This window comes from Syngnathus scovelli, chromosome 11 (genome assembly GCF_024217435.2).
Source record: "Syngnathus scovelli strain Florida chromosome 11, RoL_Ssco_1.2, whole genome shotgun sequence".
Taxonomy (NCBI): domain Eukaryota; kingdom Metazoa; phylum Chordata; class Actinopteri; order Syngnathiformes; family Syngnathidae; genus Syngnathus; species Syngnathus scovelli.
The window spans coordinates 7,109,239-7,129,798 of NC_090857.1; the positions used below are offsets into that span (position 1 = coordinate 7,109,239).

At 45.0% G+C, this 20,560-nt stretch overlaps 1 protein-coding gene across 4 annotated transcripts in view; it reads left to right on the forward strand.

The window, feature by feature from the left end:
• foxp4 (forkhead box P4) overlaps positions 1-20,560 on the forward strand; it is a 70,751-nt gene that overhangs the window by 25,897 nt on the left and 24,294 nt on the right. For all 4 annotated transcript variants that reach the window (XM_049733874.2, XM_049733871.2, XM_049733872.2 and 1 more), the window contains exons 2-3: positions 2,368-2,547; positions 13,252-13,341. In XM_049733874.2, the coding sequence (XP_049589831.1) occupies positions 2,377-2,547; positions 13,252-13,341 (261 nt within the window). In that variant the 5' untranslated portion in view covers positions 2,368-2,376. The remainder of the gene's footprint in view (positions 1-2,367; positions 2,548-13,251; positions 13,342-20,560) is intronic.

Genomic DNA, 20,560 nt, shown 5'->3' on the forward strand with positions numbered 1-20,560 from the left:
CGTGCAGTACATTACGGCGCCATGCGGGCCCGACAGGCGGCCCGGGTGATTCATGCTCGGTGAGACGCGGGATGACGCCAAGAGTTTTGTCGCGCGCTACAAAGTCAGTGGCGATCGCTCGTCACTATGCTTCGTATTACCTCGGGGAGGAGTTTGGCCGAGTAGGGGTCCGCGTAGAAGCGGGAGAGATGCTTGAGGTTGGAGATTAAGTGACTAGTTTTAAATGTCACAATAACGTTTGACGTCTTAGTTTTAACCTCCCGGGCGGATGGGTGTCAGCAGCTGGAGGGGAGGGTTAGGAAGTGCCGCAGTCTTGATTTATGCTTTTCAAGTGACTGCTTATTAAAGAGGAATTCTTGACCAGACTGTTAGCACCTTGTTCTTCTCAACCGCGAGAGCACATTTCTAAACAATTTTATTTCATTAACATTTTCAATTGTTTTAATAGACCACTACAATTCAAGCTACTTTTTTGGGGAAGTTTAGTTGATGAATTATTTAACACATCAGGTAATTCACAATAATATTTTAACAGATAATTTTACGCTTTTAAGTCATATTTGATAATTAAGGGATACGTTCAGATGCAGGTAGAATTCATTAAATTAAAATCAATAATTTGCAAATAAATGTATCTCAAAAACCTGAACCAACCATGCATTTGTCTAATATGGAAAGAAACTAGATTTTTTTTAGAGATCTAATTGGTTGGATTAGATGAGCAGATATTTTGCAATTTTATGTAAAAGGTCTGTAAAGCAAGTTAGCCATCGCGGTAGCAAGAGAATGCATGGACAGCTGGAATGGTGACAACAATTCCAAATTGCAGTATCAGTTCACACATGTAGTTGGCATTGATCAACTTTCATTAAAAGCGTGACTGGTGACTTCATCTTGTGGTTACACAATCTGTCTGTAATTGAGCCTTTAATTTTTTCCTCAACAGATGTTGTAGTTGTTAAGCAGCATTATCGTCACCACAAAACTCTCCCGATCTGTTTCCATGGTCAAAAATCAGTTTGGACTATTTATCAAAAAACCCACAGTTGTCATTTATTCTGGAGTTGGTGTCTTCTTTGATATAATGACATCCCAGTGCTGCTGTTGATCAGCAAGTATGGCACGGCACAAGTCAAATCCAGTGTTTGGATAATATGTGGTTCTGCCACAAGATGGGAAAAAACTGAAAACGTTGACCCTTTCAACTTGCATCATTGCCACCTGCACAATAACACATTTAGGCCTCGGTCCCCCAGCAAGCAACTGGCAACATCCCCTTAATGGGGGCTTCTGGTGTGTTATCTTAACCTCACCTGCTGTCACACTTTCACAATGAAAATGTGCGCTCACAAACACACACAACACACACGCACATTGCCTCAGAGGCAAAGAAAGTTGGAATCTCTGATGAAATGTCTTTTATTATTTCCACAGAAGGCACAAGTTCTGCTGTTCTAAAAGCCGGCGCACAAACACACAATCCCACAGAGCCGGTTGGATAGAAAGTCTCCGTGGCATTTTGTGTACCCACAAAACGAGCGCATCTGAAGTTTCCATCTAACGCTCGTCTGCCGTGTGTTAATTTCTAAAAACTGCAGAAAGTAGAAAGGCGAGATTGAGCTTGTCATTAGGAGTTTGCAGCTAGCGTGCTTGCATGAAGCTTTGTTTTGTTTTGTATTAGCCGCGTTGTGTGAGCTATACCGGCGCGCTCGCGTGTGCGTGAGCGTGCGAGCGTGCGTCTCGGCACTCCCACGCTCGCACTCCCTAACGATGGCAAATATGCCTGTGTGTTTGCAAGGCGTTGTTTCTCAAAAACAACAACACATCCAGGAACGGCACGTTTTGTCTAGTTTTGTAGAAGGAGGGCGCTCTAATTAGAGAGGCCCTATGAAGGTGCTTCAAACAAGCCTTGTCAAAGAGCAACCTGCTCATGGCTCACACACGGCGCACACATGCCACCTCTGATTATTGGAGAAATGCGTGTTTTATTTAACTATATCGCAGGGTATTAGCAGCCTTGTCAGTTTAGATTTGCTGCCTGTCTGATCCTAATCCGCGCGTACGCTCCCAGACGCACACATCTACATGCAGACAAAAAGTCTTGCTTCAGGTGTCGCTTTGTGGCCACTTGTGCGTGGGTGGTTCATGACCAAAAAGCCCTTTTGCACAAAATGCACACACACCCACATGAGCGCACACACAATTCACTTGTCTATCTCGCCGTGTGTTTGCTTTAGCTTCCAGACTTGTTTACACTCTCAGATAGGAGTGTGATTTCTGTGGAAAACTGTCCAGGTTGCGTTTGTTTAATCCATATTCTCCCCCCCCCCCCCGCCGTCCCATCCTGTCCTGTTTGTCCACCACCAGGTGCCAGTGATGATGGTGGAATCAGCCTCTGAGACCATTCGAACGACACCGTCCGGCCAGAACGGAGTCAGCAGCCTCAGCAGCCAATCAGACGGCGGAGGAGGGAGAGAGGGCGGGTCTAACGGAGACGCAAATGGAGAAATCAGCCCGGTGGATCTACTGCACCTGCAACAGCAACAGGTGTGTGCGTGCATTCCCCTACGCGTCTATCTAATCGTGATCGTCAAGACTGCCCACTTTTTACGACATATGTACAGTATGAACAGCATGTACACGCCAAGTTGTTACATAATGCACACAAGGGGCAACTTGTGACAGCCCTTTCATCAGCTCATACTCTTCATTCCTCATTATGCAAATAGTGAAGACATTCCGAGACATTTTTTCCAGCGTTGACAACCTCACAGTGCAACACACCCGTCTGCACAATAGTCGTGTGTCGAGGTTCTGTGTTCATTTGTTTTATTTTGTCCCTCGTGCATAAAATGTTTGTCAGTGTTTGTGTGTATGACACATCCACACGAAGCTTCTCCAGTTAGGTTGTTTGTTTTGTCTCCTGTGCGTCAGATGCGACTCATCACCCCCCAGAAGCCCCGTATTATATACAACCCCCCACACACACATACACACACACACGAAGAGGAAGTGTGCGTTTGGTTTAGGCTCCGCCATGACACCTGCTTATATTCCCGATGAGGCCCACTAAAATAATCTGCCTAATAATTATGATTTCGCCTCACCCGAGGCCCTCCGCTTCCCGTTTTGCCCCCCCTGCCCAACTCGTCCCCAGACTGCACCCTCACTCTGCTTCCTCAGCAACCTTCAACCAAGGACACACATGCAGTTAAGCCCGAATGCACATACATAAACAGCCAACCTGTAGCGCACACACAAAGCGAGTCTTTCTTCTCTCAATGTTTTTGCACCTGTGTGTGTGTGTATGCTGGTATTTCCTCTCTTGAGTGAGTTACCAACCACAAACATGCCTCCTTCTCTCTTTCCATCTTTTTCTCTTCCTCTCACTCACTGAACCTTTTTTTTTGCTTCAGTCCACAGTAGACTGTGAAAGACAAGCACAACCTTTCCTCCAGTTTTTTACCCCACTGAAATAGTATGGCTGCTACATAGTAGTAATTGGGTTACCTTAATTTGTTATATTAAACAAAGTACTAATTGGAGTCTGACTGAAAATTAAAAGTGATCTTGCTTTTGATTGGCCTATAAAATTAATGGGAAATTTGATCATTAACCACTCTGTTGTTTAGTTACAAAATTGCATAATGAGTCACCTGTAAATTATTTAGATTTTATTATTAGCATTCAAATGAACCCCTACAGCTATAAATGATATTAATTGACAAAGGACAATTTTACTATAATTGTCATTAGTTTTACTTGCAGTTATTTGTATAAACTTTAGTGAGTTGTTTTTTTTATTTTTAATAATTTTTGTTTTTATTTTATTTGTTAACATTTTTTGTCAATTTTAGTTGGCCATTACATAAGTATACTGCTCACACCCAATATAATGAGATCCAAGAAGACCCGTCAAAGGTTGTTTTGAGATAAGAGTCAAAGTTCATTTTGACATCTCGTTGGATTGTGCAGGTGTACCTAAAGCTATGTTGAAGGTGGCGCAAGCAGAGGTCGAAGAGATTGCTGAAACGGCCGCATGCTTTGAAGGTACCAGGAGGGGCAAAAGGGAAAGAGGGGAAGGCGCTGGTCACTGGTGGGGCCGAAGCGAAGGAATCGAGGGACGAGGGAGGAGTGTAGCGCTGAGACGTGTCAGAAAAAGGGCGCCTGGGCCCCCCTGTGGAATGCGGCCTGTCTGCCTCCCCAGAAAGAACAGAGCGGTGGAGAGAAAGGGAAGAGGGGGGGGGGCAAAAAGCAGTTCTGCCCCATCATGTCGGGGAGAAGGAGGAGGGAAGCAACGAGAACAAAGAGCGGCAGGCGTCACAGGGCCAGGCTATGGAGAGGTGGAAAAGTGAGAGTGTGTTGCACTTTGTTGAGGTGCACGGGTGTAGACATGCGATGATGCATAGCCGAGCAGAAATGTAAGCAGGATAAATCCTCGCATACCTCCAAACGGTATGTGCGTTCTGACGAGAACCAGGTGTCTCCACTGCTTTCCTTTTCCTTACATCTCTCACCCCCCACTCCCTCCATTTTTGCAGTAAACTACTACATTGCTGTCTCTTTTTTTTTTTCTCGCCATCAATTAATGGCTTCTTGTGTTCCAGCCGCCACAGTAGTAGTAGCAGCTGGCGATGACAGCAAAAAGAGAGGGGAGAGGAAGGAGAGCGAAATGGCGACAAAAAGGTGCCGTTTCCTTTTAGGAGTGCCACTCATCAGTTTGGGATTTTCCCCCCTTTCTCACTCTCTCTCTGCCTTGGCCTTAAGTTACTCCAGCAGGCAAATAGAAAGTGAGAGGTGCATAGTAGTCATGCTCAGCCTTCCCCAAGGCTATCAAAGGCATATTGGCGGGGGGAAAAAAAGCAGTTTTACAAATTGGACCAGACCATTTGTCATGTTCTATTTTTTTCCATCCTTGTTGTAGCCCTCGACATGTACACTCACATCTAACGTCTTTGTAATGCCATAATACGTTCAGTAGTCCTTAACCATCTTTGTGAAGGGTCTTCATCTAACCCTTACCTGAGGTTGAACCCACATTAACAGTGGCCCGATGACCCTGGGGCCACCACAAGAAGCTCACTGACGTCGGCCCGATTGGGCCAGTAAAAGTTTCATAATCAAACAGCACTTGCTTGCTTTTTTTTTTTTTTATCTCTAAAGTCTAATATTTAAGTTTTATTCACCTAAATTGATAAAAATCATATTGGATGTTTTTAGCACATTGTGCACATTTTCATTATCTCCCCGTACCTGTAAAACCATATTTGAATCCTCATTCATCCCTATAAAACTGTCAAACTAAAATTGGTCCTCATGAAGCAAGCTGGACAAGAATTGGTCCTCATGAAGCAAGCTGGACAAGTTTACATTATACATACATGTACACCCTCACTCGTGCACATGGATGATGTGAGTTAATGAAGGGTGTAATTAAGTAGCCACAGTGATGGATGGAGATTGGGGGGTCCTGATACAGATCTCACATATACACAAACACTGATAATATGATAAGTGTTGCAGGCACGTGTGTGAGAGGACTGCAGATCAGTCCGAGGACCACCTCCTATGCTCCTCACATTCATAAACGGACGCTGAATGATTATGATTAGCTTGCAAAGTAATGGGAGGTGAATGCTGGTCACTGGGACACTTATGTCCCATGTGACCTCCAGCTTTCCTCTACAGTTCACTTTCAGGTCAGGGGTGCGCAGGAGATGGAGGTGACCACTCAAAAGAAAGCAAGAGACATTTCCTGACAACACCTTCTGATTTCTTAGTGTAGTGGGATTTCATTTAATCACATTATGCTTGTGCATCTGCATTAGGAGTGCAGTCCTCTTGCACTTCCCTCACTAAGCGTGTGTGTGTGTGTGTGTGTGTGTGTGTGTGTGTGTATCTGTGGCAGAATGTGCACGCTTGTTTCCCACTCTCATGTGCAGGCCACTAAATCAGTGGCGGGCCTCTCTCTCTCTCAGTGCTGTCACCTCCTAAAAGCGTTGCATTGGTCTCAGCCAGGCTGTCCTCTTTATGATTGAGGTCAATAGAGGTCAGAGGTCACCAGAGGCCAGGCTGGGTTGCCAAGCATCATAGAACACCCACTGCTGGATAGGCCATAGTACAAAGAAGACTATAGAACAGCAACTTCCTCCAAGAGTGCCCAAAGCTTCAGTGCGGTTTTTTGTTTTCTGACTTTTGCTCCTCTAAAGACACTCGAATATGGCTACGATTCAGATATATGACATGACTCAAAAATATGAATACCTTTTTTCGCTGTTAGTTTATTGAGTCGAGAAGACTGAGCTCCTTCATTTGCTTCTTCGTACGTCTTGCGTGATTTTCTATGCATTTCTGAGCTGATCATAGAGCGTTCGACTGGACCAAAAAGTGTATCAAATACACATGAAGTGGCTCGCTGTCTGTTGTGAGTCTACAATCCGGCGACAAGGCTACATGGATAAATCGTAGACGCGCTGAAGAATTGGTTCAGCAGGCCAGATAAGCTTGCATGGACACAGTCACGCTTGGTTGACCCAGTCAGCCAAGAGGCTTCGAGACAAGAAAAGACAGATAGCAACCCAGCTAAAAAGGATATGTGTGTCTGTGTGTGTGTGTGTGTGTGTTTCTGCCCCGTCTTTGTTGTGGAGACTGAGTTATACACACTTGCCTAGGCACCTGGAGTGCTGAGGTTGGCTTTGGTTGCCATGGAAGTGTTTAGAAGCACTTAAGCTCAGAGGGCCTGCCTGTGCTGTCAGGTAAATAACACACACACACACACACACACACACACACAAGCTGGGGCAGACTTAGCGAAAAGTCTTTTATTTTTTTTGGAGGGGGGAGTAAAATGTTGACTGTTCAGTTAATCTGCTAAGGACATCACCATAGTAACAGTTTCAGGGGTCAACGAGCATAGCCAGATTTTGTTGTGGTGTTAAGCAGGTGTGGTAGGTAGTCGCTACTTGTTTTTGTTTTCACGTAGGAAAGCAACAGCCCACGTAGAAATCTGATTTTTTAAAAGTTTTTTTGCATACAAGAGGATATATATGTGTGTGCGTGTGTGTGCGTGTGTGTTTGTGGTGTAGGGCTGGGTGTGAGGGTGTGTCCTTCCCCCAAGCCACAGCCAGGTGTAAAAATTCTCTGAACCAAAACATAAAAAGTTTATTTCTATCAAGGCAGGCAGGCAATACTTTTACAGGCCAATGACAAGAACTGATTTTTTTTTTTTCTCTTGAATCACCAACACGCCTTTGTGTGTACATTTGTCTTCCTGTGAGTGTGTGTGTGTACGTGTGTTCATGCGCACATGACAGACAGTGTCTGTTTACGTATAAGTGTGCTTTCAGTCTGTCTCCTGAGCCAGGTCTTGGCAGTTTCTTGCATGTGTTATTAGTTTAATTTTTTACTCTCTCCTTTTGGTTATTAATAATAACAGTTAAACAGCTTCCATATGTTCGGCCCGGTTGCCAGGCTGGAAGTATGCTCATCGTGGCTCGGCCCGCACAGCCTCTTGTAGGGGAGGAGGAGCGCTTTCAACTCTGGAGGTCAACCAAATAAGAGCAAAGTGGCCTTTTCGGCCCTGGAGCATGACCAAGCTACTAAACTGTCCTAGCTTATACACGATGAGGGTGAACTAATACTCAAAGTATGGCTGTGTGTGTTTGAGTGTGTGTGTTCCGCTGTGGGCTGAGTCTGTCTGGAGTGAGACCTTCCTGTCTTGCCAAACGAGCTGTTTTGGAAACCACAGGGAAACTGCATATGTCCATATAATGTAGGACGCGTGTGTGTGTGTGTGTGTGTGTGTGTAGGCCTATTTGCCTTCAATTAGCCGCTTGGACTGCAATGAGGCTCAGAGTACAGTGGAAACCCCTTTTATATTGTCAGGAAGGGAGTTTCTCTATTTCTGGCCCTTCTCACCTCATTGGAGTCTGTAAATGCTGAGAAACCATTTGGAGTTACTACGTCTTACAATTTGACATGTGATTGTGATGCTAAATTATGTAATGATATAAAGCAGTCCTGGGTATTCAGTCATCGAGCATTTATGACTCGGTCTATACCCTTGCGAATTAATAGAAACGTTAGACGAGTGTCGGGAAGGGGAGGTTTTCTCATTCCACCGCACGGTTTTGCACTGAAGAGAACCATCTGGAAAACAACGTCCTTCCTGGGTTTTCAAACAGGTCGCTTTTGTGAAAAATAGGATGAGGAAAAAAAAAAGAAATCTCAAATCGGCAAGCATTACAGCATATTTTGATGTTCCTTTTGGAGTTTGTGAGTTTTTATTGCCTTGGCTCTAGAGCACGGTCTTTCCTCTCTTTAATGGTCAGTCTGGGCCCAAAGGAGCGGCCATTTTAAAACCTCAGCTCTCTAACTGAGACTTTATATTGCGGAAACATCACATTAAAAAAAATATGTTGCTCGTGCTTGGTTGATGTCGGTGTCCCAGATAGCAAAAGATTGAGGTGCCACTCTCGGGCAACCGGTTTGAAGTCGCTCTGAGTGGAAACAAATGGTTGCAAAGCCGGTGAGGGAGATGATTAATTCCAGAGAAAGCGAAGCCCTGTGTGATGACGACTCAGACGAACGGGGCAAAGATTTGGCGCGGCATCGCCTGTTTGTAACTCGCTGTAAAATTGGGAGGCTTTAGCAAGATTTGACTCCGTCTGCACCCCACTTATGTTTACCTCCAGGAAACGATGATACGCTCGCCGATTCCCGAGGCGTCTGCGCTGCAGTAACAATAACAATATAAAATTCAACTTAAATAGTAATGGCCTGTCAATCAAAGTAAAATGGATTTGATTTGAAGGCGCACAAGTGATGATGCCTAGTGGACAGGGGATAGCCGGGATCATGGGGGTGACCCAGGAGGAAGGGCAGCTTTGACCAGCTTTAGCTTGGCTTTCAACTTCAATAACAGCCCCCCCGAAAAAGATTGTGTAGAAAATAAGCCCCGCCCCTCCCCTGTGAAGCTGTGTCTCCTGCCGATCCAAAATCAGAAAGCATGCAGGCCTGTAGAGAAGCAGCTGGGTGTGACGGGCTTTTCTCTGCATCTTCACCCGCTGTACCCATCCCCTTTTGCCTGCGTCCCCCCCCCTGGGGGAGGAGGAGGAGGAGGAGATCTATATGGATAGAAATACGTTCCAGCCCCTTTTCCCTTCAACTTGACTGTGCTTGCGGTGCGATTTGCGCACTTTCTCACTTTAGCTGGGTCATGAAACAACAGGCCTCTCACTTCTTGTTTTCCCCGCAAATTCCTCTTGGTCAAAGTGAAGAAATGTGATCCCACCTGCCTCCTCCTTCTCCCCATAGGACAGCAACCCCGTGCTCGCCCCGGGGACTGTTTACCGATGAAGGAGGGAGGGGTGAAGAGTGGATGGTTGAGGGGGCGGGGGGGCACGTTTGTTTCGTTTTGGCCATCAACAATGGACCTCAGTCAGTGCTGATGGATTACTCCAACATATGGTACCCACCTGTCTTTTCCCTCCCTATTCTAGACTTCACTCTGTTTAGATTACTTTGCTTCTCTCTCCCTGTCTCACCCAAACACACTGGATGGATTAGAGACCAGATTCATCACACACACACACATGTGCATGCGCACGTGCACACCCAGACCTGTTTGCTTTAGCAACCTGAACCAGACGCACACGGACACCACACGCACACACAGTCTAATGGAGTGAAAAAGAGATCGACCGAGGATTTTTCTCGTGCGTGATGGCTAAAATATTCACATAAAGGAGCAATGTCAAATTCTTGGCCGCACAGGTTGTTATAGTTCACAAAAGGTAACAAAATAACTAACAGTAAAATTTGAAATACTAGTTTTATTACTATTGCTAAAATGCTAAAACATAAAAAAAGGAAAAAAACTTGATTTAAAAACAACTTAAAACTAACAGAATTAAAAAAAAAGTCAAAACCAAATGAAAACTGATTGAAAATCCCAAACTCCAGCAGTCACCCATTGAAAGATCATCATTGACTTGACACGTGCACTGCTAAATGAAACGTCTCCTTTTCTCAAAATGGACTTTCTTTACAGACCCTCTTTCACGCCCTCGTTAAGAACAAACTTAGTTGTCAGCTGTTTTTCCCGAAACCTTGTTGCAAGGTGAGACTGGTCCTCGCCATGTGCCTGTGTATGTGGGTGACCCTGCTAAATTAAAAAAATGCACTGTTATTAAAGGCTGTGTCAGAGGCGATGATTTACAGAAGGGAGCGATGACAAGTCAGAAGAACACACGCACGCGCACACACACACACACTCGGGCTGTGTGCTCTCAGGCCTCCAAGCTGAGCGCTGACCTCGTCACCCCTCCTTCCCCTTCCTCCTCCTCCTCCTCCTCCTACCTCTCTCACTCTCATAAAACCTGTCTGACACCATTGATGTGTGTGTATGTGTGTGTGTCTGTGTGTGTGTGTGTGTGTGTGTGTGCGTGCGCGCTCCTCGGCAGCACAAAGACTCTGTTGTTGGGCCTCCCTCTTAGGCCTCTCTCATATTTTCTTTAAAGGTGCAGTGCGCCCCCAGGAATGCCACAGGGGGAACAGAGAGTTGGGTTTGGGGGTGGGGGTGAGGGGTTGGGCGTTTAGGAGGAGCTGGTTGTGTGTGTCTGTGTGTGTGCGTATGCGTTACAATGCTACAGCTCACCCAAGTCACAGAGAGAAAAAGCGAGGGTGAAGATGAGATGATGAATGAGTGAGGAGACCCAACAATGAGTTTCCTTGGAAATTGTAGCTGTATCCCAAGTGGTGTAGGGTCTTGAAATTTTAGCATCATTTTCACTAAGGGTACAAAAACAAACAAAAAATGTCTAAAACGTCCTAAAGGTTAAAAAGACATTGCATTTGTGTGTATGCAATCAGCCCCATCCATGGCCTCTTAATAAGTCACCGAGCAGTGCGTCATTGTACTGTTTGCCAACACTAAAAGTGTAGACATATCCACTATAGATCTACAGCCAACTTGTGTTTACTCTTAACACCTACACAACTGTGGAATTTGGCAAATACAGACTCTATCTTCAATTTTTTTTTCATCTTTCCTTCCCATTTTGTGCGGAAATGTGAGTCGAGCAATACTTTATTTGGCAAATAATTATGTAAAAGTATTAATAATAATAATGATCATATTAATAATAAGATATTTTATAAAGACCTCAGTGCTGATAAAATAGTAGCTTAACTCACTTCACATTTTTGTCTTGTCAAACTTTGACTTGTGAATAAGCTTCAGATATGCGACCGCTCGAATAAGGTGAAAAGAAAAACCTTCAGGTGCAACATACAAAAACTCTAAAAGTATTTTTTTATATAACACAATGCTATTTTTTTCATTATTAAGAAATGTTGTGGGGCTGCTGAAACAGATTCATACCATGTCACTTCATTCCAATCGGGTAAATTGATTTGATATAGCTGCAAGAAAAAATTGTCTGATATATTATTTTTATTTGATGTTTTTATTACCTAGTCACGGAATAAATGACACTTGTAAATCAAGGCAGTGTTACATTTAAGTTGCGGGGCATTTACATCAACCTTTACATAAATCCACTCTACCTTAATGCTGTTTGAGGTTTTTTTTTTTTTTGTTGTAATTATCACATGCTTTCCAGAAAGGCACCCATGAATAGAGGCGTAGAAGAGGAGACAGGCATCAGCTCTGCTCTGTTCGAGCGTTTATGAAAGCCATAAATGCTTCTTTAATATAGTGGTAATCAGGGTGGTAATTTGGGTGGAATTGTCCTTTATTGTTGCCAGACATGGCTTCCCAACTCCTGCCAACACACACACACATGCATAGACACACATAGAGACAAAAAGCGCACAGCCGCTCTCGGGCAGACATGGTGTTCAAGGCCTAATTCACACCACATGCCAACAAACTGGGCGGTTGTGTGTATATGTGTCTGTGTGTCTGTGCTTGTTTTAATGCTGAGGTCAAACCAGTAAATGGGAGGGGGTTCCCGAGATTTTGGTTCAAGTGTTAAAATTCATGCGTGTGTGTACGTATACAGGCGCGTCCACGGCCACATCTGTGTATGTGTGTTTTAATTGCGGTCTCAGCAAAAGTCGCAAGTGCGCTCCATCCAGATGGTTTCCATCATGGTGACTGCATAGAGCATTTCTGTCTCTTTCAGCTTGCCTCTAATCTCTCGCTCTGTTTTTGCAATTAGACGTTACTTAATGTGCCAGAGTGTCTAATTTGACAATTCATTAAATAGGTGACATTATACAGTAACACCCTGCTGCACTCTTTTACCAAAATATTCTTCTCTCTCTCGTTGTCAAATTGGAACTCTTTTTTGGCCGCGGGCGCTTTGCCTACGCCGAAGAACATCCCGAATCGCGGCGGTTAATTTGCGGCGTCGGCGCGTGCACACGCAGACTTTCATAAATCAATATTTACCAAGCAACCTTTCCCCTTTGAGTCAGAGGAAGCAAATGTGCATCCTGCTGTCTCCCCTGGCTAACCCTCCATCACGAGGTTTGTTTGTGTCTGTGTGTGTCAGTGTGTGTGCGCAGCTCTCGTGTTTTGAAATGGGTGTTTTCTTATTTTGTTTTCTGCACGGTTCAGACATTCCTGCAAAAAGACCTTTGGCTCTGGAACAGATTTGTCTTGACAATAGCACGTTATAGGGAGATTTTAACACTCCAAACGACCACATTTATAATCATGTGAATATTTGCATGGGGACAAATAGGTTGAGGAAAGGAAGTTTGGAGGTTTGACTGGACATCACTGCAGGGCAGGGAAGTGGAAGAGGAGGAATCGTAGCGAGTCGCAATGTGCATCGGGGTCGCCTTACATCACTCTGACATATAAACACCGTGCAAGTGACACACATGACCATATCCTGACACACTTCTGCCTCAGAGGATGTGGACAACCCAATTGGAACAGCGAGACACCAGAAGAGGAGGGGGGAGGGGGGGGGGGGGGGTGCAAGAGAGTGAGACAGGCCCAAATATTGGAAATAGGACATTTGTAATGAGTTTGGAGGAGATAAGTCACTTCAAGAGACAGTCGAGTACGTCGTAGAAAGGAGCCGCCGGTATTAGACTGCATTTTCTTATGTTAGAAGTTTTGGTTTGTATACGTGGACACGCTTTAAGAAATAGATCACAACATCATGTGCGAATGAATTACAAAAGACAAATGGTGTGCCCTTAAAACATTCAACCTTTATGCTCCAACATTTAGTGTACATGTTGCCATCATGTCTGCTCTCCTTCTTGCAGGCTCTTCAGGCAGCCAGACAGTTCCTCCTTCAGCAGGCCTCTGGACTCAACTCCCCCGGCAGCAACGAGGTCAAACAGAGCCCCGTGCAGGTCAGAACATACTTGGACACACTCACTAGCACACAGATGTGCAGAGGTCTGTGTCCATGTCAACTACATAGTGTGATATAGGCGCATATCTTTCCTTCCTTATTGCTCCGGCTTCCTCCTTTTTATCACCTTTGTCACATTGGGGCAGTTTGATTTGTAGCCGTCATTCACGTTAGAGTTTCCAGACTGTTAAGTGAAGAGAAAGCAGTTCAAACTAGGAAAATGTCATCTAAAAAAAATATAATAACTGAACATTATCATCAAACTTGAATGCATTTGAATTTTTTATAGTAAATGTTTGTCATTGTTTTTTTTTACAAATTAATCCACGAGGATATTAAATGAAATCCTCGTCAGGTAAAAGTATAAATGCAATAAAATACACCGAGCCAATAATCAATGTTATTCCAAATGTATTACTTTCTGTCGTTCAGACACAAAAGAGATGTCAATAACCTGAAATGACACTTTTGGATGAAAAACATGGATGGAACACACGTTGACTTGACCTGCCTCATGTGCACATTCTGATGTGGGGTGTTACCTTCCACTTCCTTCCCTCGCTTTTTCTCCTAACACACACACATACACGCACGCACACACACACACACACACTAAAAGCTCCTCCTCCCCTCTCTCCATCTCTGTCTTGTTTGTCTTGTTTGTTGGTGCCTGGCCTGTTAGCCTCCCTGCACTATCCAGGGCACCCGAGCTACATCTCTGTTGTCTCAGCTGTCAGCTCAAATGGTCACACACATCCTGCCAATGCACTCTAGGATGTGTGTTGGCAGGGTATGTGTGTGTATGTGTGTATCCTTAGTGAGCAAAAACAAGGTACATAAAAAAAAAAAAAAAAATGGCGCTATTTACTAGGCACCACAGCAAACTGGACTTTCAAGGTTGTAATTTGTTTCAGGCGTGGTTTTTGTAAACAGACAAACCCTGGGAAAAAGATTTTTTTAGCAGTCAGCCATCCGGTACGTTCGAACGTACTTGCAAGTACGTTCGAACGTATTTACCAGTCAAACAATTGCAGTTCCACACTTGCGTCAAATGCCTGTAAATTAAATTGTATCAGGGTGGCCAGGCACAAAATGGCGGCCCTCACGTTGTTCCTGGGGTGCTCTCTCACATGCAAATGAGTGTCAGACAATAATTAGATCTTTAGGAGCCTGATAATTAGATTCCCCCCCTTCTCTCAGAGGGACAGAGAAAGGGGGGAAGACTTCTTCTTGTGTCTTGACTTCTCTGAAGTCATGGTTTATGCTGACAACAACTCTAATATAAGCCCCCCCCCCACCCACCCCTTAGATGTGGCCCCCACCCATTCTCAATCACATTTCTCCTCTTTTTCTTCATTTGTAATGGAAGGGAGGACCTGGACTGCGAGCGAAAGAAACTCACAAAGATCCTATCTGCTCTATGATTGGTTGTTCTGAGATGGTCTTTGTGTTTGACTGCTTGTGTGCGATATTATCAATCCACTCGGCGCGTGCGTGCGTGCGCGCGCGTGTCACTGTCTTGTGTCACAGCCACGAGGAACTTGACAATAGCTTACGTCTCTCGACAGGCAATTGCGAGAACAATTGATGGTGTCCGACGGCGGTGCGGTCCAAGTACAATAGTGTGATTTCAGGTTTGAAGAGGATGAAATTAAATTAATAATACAATCAGTGCATTGTGCTGCCAGTTTGGATGCAGACTTTGCTCTATTAGTCATCATTTAAGACACTTCTAGTCACATCATTGTGTTAATAAATGACAAGTTTGAAATGCTGACGCAGCTTAAAAACAGATCACGGCGTCGCTGTTGGACTTGAGTGTCGCCGTTATCGTAATTGCCGGTAGCACGAGTGGGCGGGAGCCCAATTGGCTGACACAGTAGCAACTGGCGGCATGATGCTTGGCGCTCGCTCATATGGCGGGTGCACATATACCCACTTGGCACGGCTCGCCGGGGCACACTTAACACGCTGCCACTTGGCATGCACACATACAGATTAGCGCGCGTGTTTGGCGGAGGCCCATACGTGTGTAATTGAATAGCGAGGTGTCCTGTTTTCATGTATTATTGAGGAGCGTGTTTAATTAGGAGAAAATGTGAAAACACTCATTAGAGGAATGTTAATGAGTGGCGCTCTGAAGAGGCCTAGAAGCAGCACAGCAGGTTGCGAGGAAGTGAGTCATGTTTGTCCAAAGCTAAGATTGAACTTTTTTCTGATCATCTGGGTTGCGCCCGCTTTGCACCAATGCACATGTGAGAAACTCAAGCACACATTGTCGGATAGTCTTTATAGTAAGCAACAAAAGTATGTGAAAAGATGAGTGCTTTGCCTCTCAGAGTGGGACTCAAGCAGCCCTTCTTTCCCTTCTTTCCCATTATTTCCTTTTAAAGTGTTTTTCCCAAAGCACTCCTTTTGTCCACTCACTGAAAGTGTTTAGTCGACAGTTTCTCTCATTTGATGTTCGGGGGGAATTGCAAGGGTGCGGATGTGTGTGCGTCTGCGTCAGACAGGCGGGGACAGAACAAAGCTGGGGGTGGGCGGGGTCCTGACAGTTTGTGGGAAGAGGTTGGGATCGGACTCGGCTCTGGCCGGGATGGAGTTGAAGGGTCTGCTTGTGAGCGCTGGAGTGTGAAACTCTTATTTTGTGATTTGAAACATGAGTGAAATCAATAATGAAATATGGTCAATAACAGCCACTCCTCACACTTCCCAACCAAGCGACCCGAGTGTGTGTTTGCCTGTGTGTGTTTCTGGAACTGTGTTGTCATTTTTATTCTGAGGCACTGGGGCGTTAGATGGACGGGAGGGGGGGAGTGGCTCGATTTTCCACTTGAACTTGATGCTCTGTCACTATCCTCTGAAGTTTCTTTGATTTTCATTTTGCCCGTGCCGTGTCAAGGAGACTATTTGGCACGAGTGCGTGTCTACATGTGTACGACCAGAGCGTAGCGTTCACCTCCCAGCTCGTTAATAGGCCGCCGGAGCCCCGGACTGGAGCTCCTCGCACCCCTCCCCTATCTGTTCATCCATGTGATCCACTCATCCACCATCTTCAAGTTCTTTGTTGCTCTCAGCGGTCTTCCTATAGAGAGTCTTTCACACCCGTGTGTCTTTTAATAGTGACAGATGCGGCATATTTTATTAGGACTATGTGAAAGCTAAATAATAACTCACATGACATGGTATGACACGTACCTGCCACTTATGAGCAATACGCCAATTCAAGAGAACTATCGCCAACATGAAAAGTTTCTCGGGACATTTCTTCAACCCCCCCAACATAATATACACAATTTTATGCACTTTGAACTATCATTATTACTGATGCTAATTAAACTGTATCCTCCTTAGGGATACTTATTTGGCTTCCCGCCAGTATGAGTTGTTTGTGTCCTCCTGAGGGAAATACAATTTCGAGATCCGACGAGGCGGGATGATCAGAACATGCCTGTCTCTGCTCACCTTAACTTTGCTCATCAGTCTCCCCCTCCCCAGACTAATGTGGCCCCTGGCCCCACTGTGGATTAGTCTGTAGGGGTACTCACCGCACACAATGGAAGGCCTTTTAATTCCAGCAGCGGTCTGACCCTGAGCTCCAAACACTCTTTACACAGTAGGGATTCCTTCAGTTACTTCTTTTCCCCCCTCATCGCCTTTCTACTTCAGTCTGCTCTTGTCGAGCCCTTTTTTTGCTGTCACCCCTCCACACCCTCCTCTTATAACTTAGCGAGAGTGGGTGGGGGGGGGAGACAGGTTGTTTACCTGGGGAAGGATAGCTTTTGTAGAAACAAGTCCAAGTTCAAGAAGAAACATGGAGCTTCAGCACACAACCAGCTTTGTGTGGAGACTTGATTTGGAACGGAGGCAGACCCCCCCCCCCCCCCCCCCCCCTTCCCTTGCGAGTATCCCCTCCGTGACAGAGGAGGGTCATGCATGCATGCAAACAACACAAGATTCCATGTTGTATGCACAAGTCAGGCTTTCAGGGACATCAAGGTTTGTGTGTGACAGCGAGAGTAACAGAGAGGGGAGAGGTGGTAATGCACGGTGACAGGGATAAACAGCATTGCTGGGGGGCAGGGTGGGGAGGGGGGGGCTCCTAGCAGGGGAGCAAGAGGGGAAGGAGGAGGTGTGTGTCAGCCTCTTTCTTCCTCCCCCCCTTGTCATTTTTTCAATTATCCCTCTCTCCTATGTGCCCCTGTAGACCCAGAGGCAAGGTGCACATCATTTAGAGTGAGCGCCTGTTTGGATGGTGATTATGGCACCTCTGCTTGACTCAGATTTCCCTCTTATTATTATTTCTTTTTGCATGTTAATGCATTCAATAGCTGCGATGTAGACAAACGTCTAATTGAATAAAGAACTTGTATTACATTTGCTTCACTTTTAGTGCAAGCAGCAGTAGGTTCAGTTCACATGAATGACCACAAGTTTGTGCCCTGAGTGACTGGCAACAAGTCCAGAGTGCAAGGATAGGCTCAGTGGACCCATTTGGCAGAGTTGAGCTTTTGGGTGTTTGTTAATACATCCAAGAAACCCCAATCAGATGAAAGGTGAAGACGATATCCAAAGTTCAGCCCTTCCTAGGAGATATTGCAGCCTGTCTGTATGTAAACACGGAGCCTGCTTTTTAATATCAGACGGTCGTCCTCGCCATCTTCCGAGGTTTCATCCGAGATGTAAAGTGGGGCTTTCCCTCATTCTTGTTTGAATGGAAAGTCATCAAGGGAGAAGAGGAGAGAAGGATGGATCCCTCATTGAAATGCAAGCAACATCCCCCCTTTTCTCCTCTCTCCTCTGGGGACTCCCTGCCTTTCTCCTCCTTTCTGTTTCCCATCTTTCAGACGCTCCCTCTCTTCCTTTGTTAATCAGTTAAACTCCCTCTTCAAACAACCCCTCTAATTACTTCTCCACTCTCTGTAAACGACAGGGCTGTCTCTTGCATCTCGTCTCCATCCCTCCCTCGCTGCACCCCCCCAGCTCCCGCTCGCTACGGCAGGGGTTGACCTCTGTCAGCCACCAGTCGGCCCTCAGCAGTGTGCTCCTGTGCACGTGGATGACTGATTCCTGCATGTTAATGAAAGGCGCGATTCACTACGGTGTTTTTATCTCAGTGTTGGCACAGTCACATGACTAGAATTTACCGTTGGGGAAAAAAAAGCTTGTCTCCAACATAATAAAACTAAATTTAAAAAAAAGATGCGATGACACTTTCCTCATTGAGTACCTGTTGGGTGCACTTTGTTTTACTTGAGGGATTTCTTCATTTTTCAGCCCTCATTTTCTTCCACTGCCATCCAGCCCCACCTTTCTGGCACTAATCTACACACACATCTCCCTCTTTTAAATTAACATGCAACAAGAAAAAGGGGGGAGTGGGCAGAAGGGGGGGAAAATTAAATGCATTTAATAAACGGCTGACTTCAAATCGCCCAGCTTTTCAGCCTCCCCCTATTCAACAGCCCCAATGAAAGGGAAGAAATCATTCAGTGGGAGAGACAAAGCCGAATGAAAATATAATTCTGCATTGTGAGGCCCTTTTGTCCCGGCCCGTCAAATCGTTAATGGCAGGGCTTTTGTTTTGAGTCGTCGCTTACCGCCTGGCGGTGTCGTATGGCGGTGGCATCGCGTGGCCCCGTAATCACCACGCTTTGTGATATTAGATTATAGGGGCAATTAATGGCATCAAACCGTAACTACTCAGCATTCAGGTTGTCACACACTCATTCAGCCTTCTGTACATCCTCACACATGAGTTCCGTATATCAGCACCATTAGCCAGCATGGAGAAAAGGTGCAATAATTATTATGAAAAAGTCAATGGCGGTGTGCATAAAATACAATGTAGGAGTTGTCAACATGAAAGAAAAGGATGCGCAAGAGCAATTAATTACAGCTTTTCATTTGGTAGCCCCCAATGACAAGACCCGGCGAAGGAGGCGCGCTGGCATGATGCCAAGTGGCGGCCAACATGGCTTCCACCTTGCTTCCCCCGCCTCTCCTCCTGCGCCTTTTACTTTTCCAACTGTCACCACCCCAGCCCTCCGTTATTAATGCCGCCTACCCCTGAGCTCAATCACAAATTTCCTAACGCATCTTATTCATGAAAGTTGAGTTCAGCTCTGCATGTGACCTACAAGAACAAACAAACAAACAAAAAACTGCCCATACTGGTGAGTTAAGGCTACCAAGAAATGGGTCGATAGGTTACTTAATGCTGGTAATTTCATGTCAGGCTGAATATTTAATGTCATGCAAAAGTAAAAAGAAGTCAACCACTGGAAGGGATAAAAAAAAAAAAAAAGGGCAAAATAAACTCTTCCTTAACTTGAATGCCACAATGCATTTTATGAGGTCACATAATGTTATGATTCTATTATGATTCTATCCAAAAAGTCCAAAGCAGCTCTTCACCGATCTGGCATTCTTGTGAGCGATGAGCTGTTTGACTGTGATGGTGACAAATAATTCTCGGCGGAGTGGATGTAGATAAATGGCCAGTTTGTGAGGTGATAAGTCATGCTTGTATTTCTCGATTAAAGTGCCATCACTGCTTAACAGGCAGGATTATTTGTATTGCTAAGGCAGCAGTATAGTTTATTGACGTGTAGGCAGTGAAGGAAACGTGATTCATCCTTCAGCCTGTTAGGAGAGACTCGACATCCACTTTGGCAGTCACTAAATTCTGATTTGTCTTTATTTCCCTTAATTGTTTCCGCTATCATCTGTCTTTTCATTTAATATGTAAAGCTGTTTTTTTTACACATTAATTCAGCATCTCTGCTCAGCCCTCATGTCTGACTGAATTATGTGATTAGGTTTTTTTTTTCAGTTGTAATCAGATCAGCTCTGCCTATCTCTTTTGCACGCTGTTTTTTCTCCTTGCTGTGTCTTTGCTTGCCTGCCGCATGCTCTGATGAGATAGACATCTCACGGTGACAGCTGAGATGTTGTTGTATGTCTTGCCATAGCCAGGCTTGAATATGCGGGAAGTAAATTGCAAGCAACCGTAATCATGTGTTTATGGCGGGAGATAAGATGTATTTATTATTTTGGAGATGAAGATTACCTCTCGGAGCGTGTATTTCTGCTGCTGTCCCATAAATTGTCTCAATTATTTTCAACGCCAGCGCAGTGAAGGAAGAAAATATGTGTGAAGTGATGACTTTATTAGACTTTGTGATCTAGAACTAACCTTTTGTATTTTTTCTTCC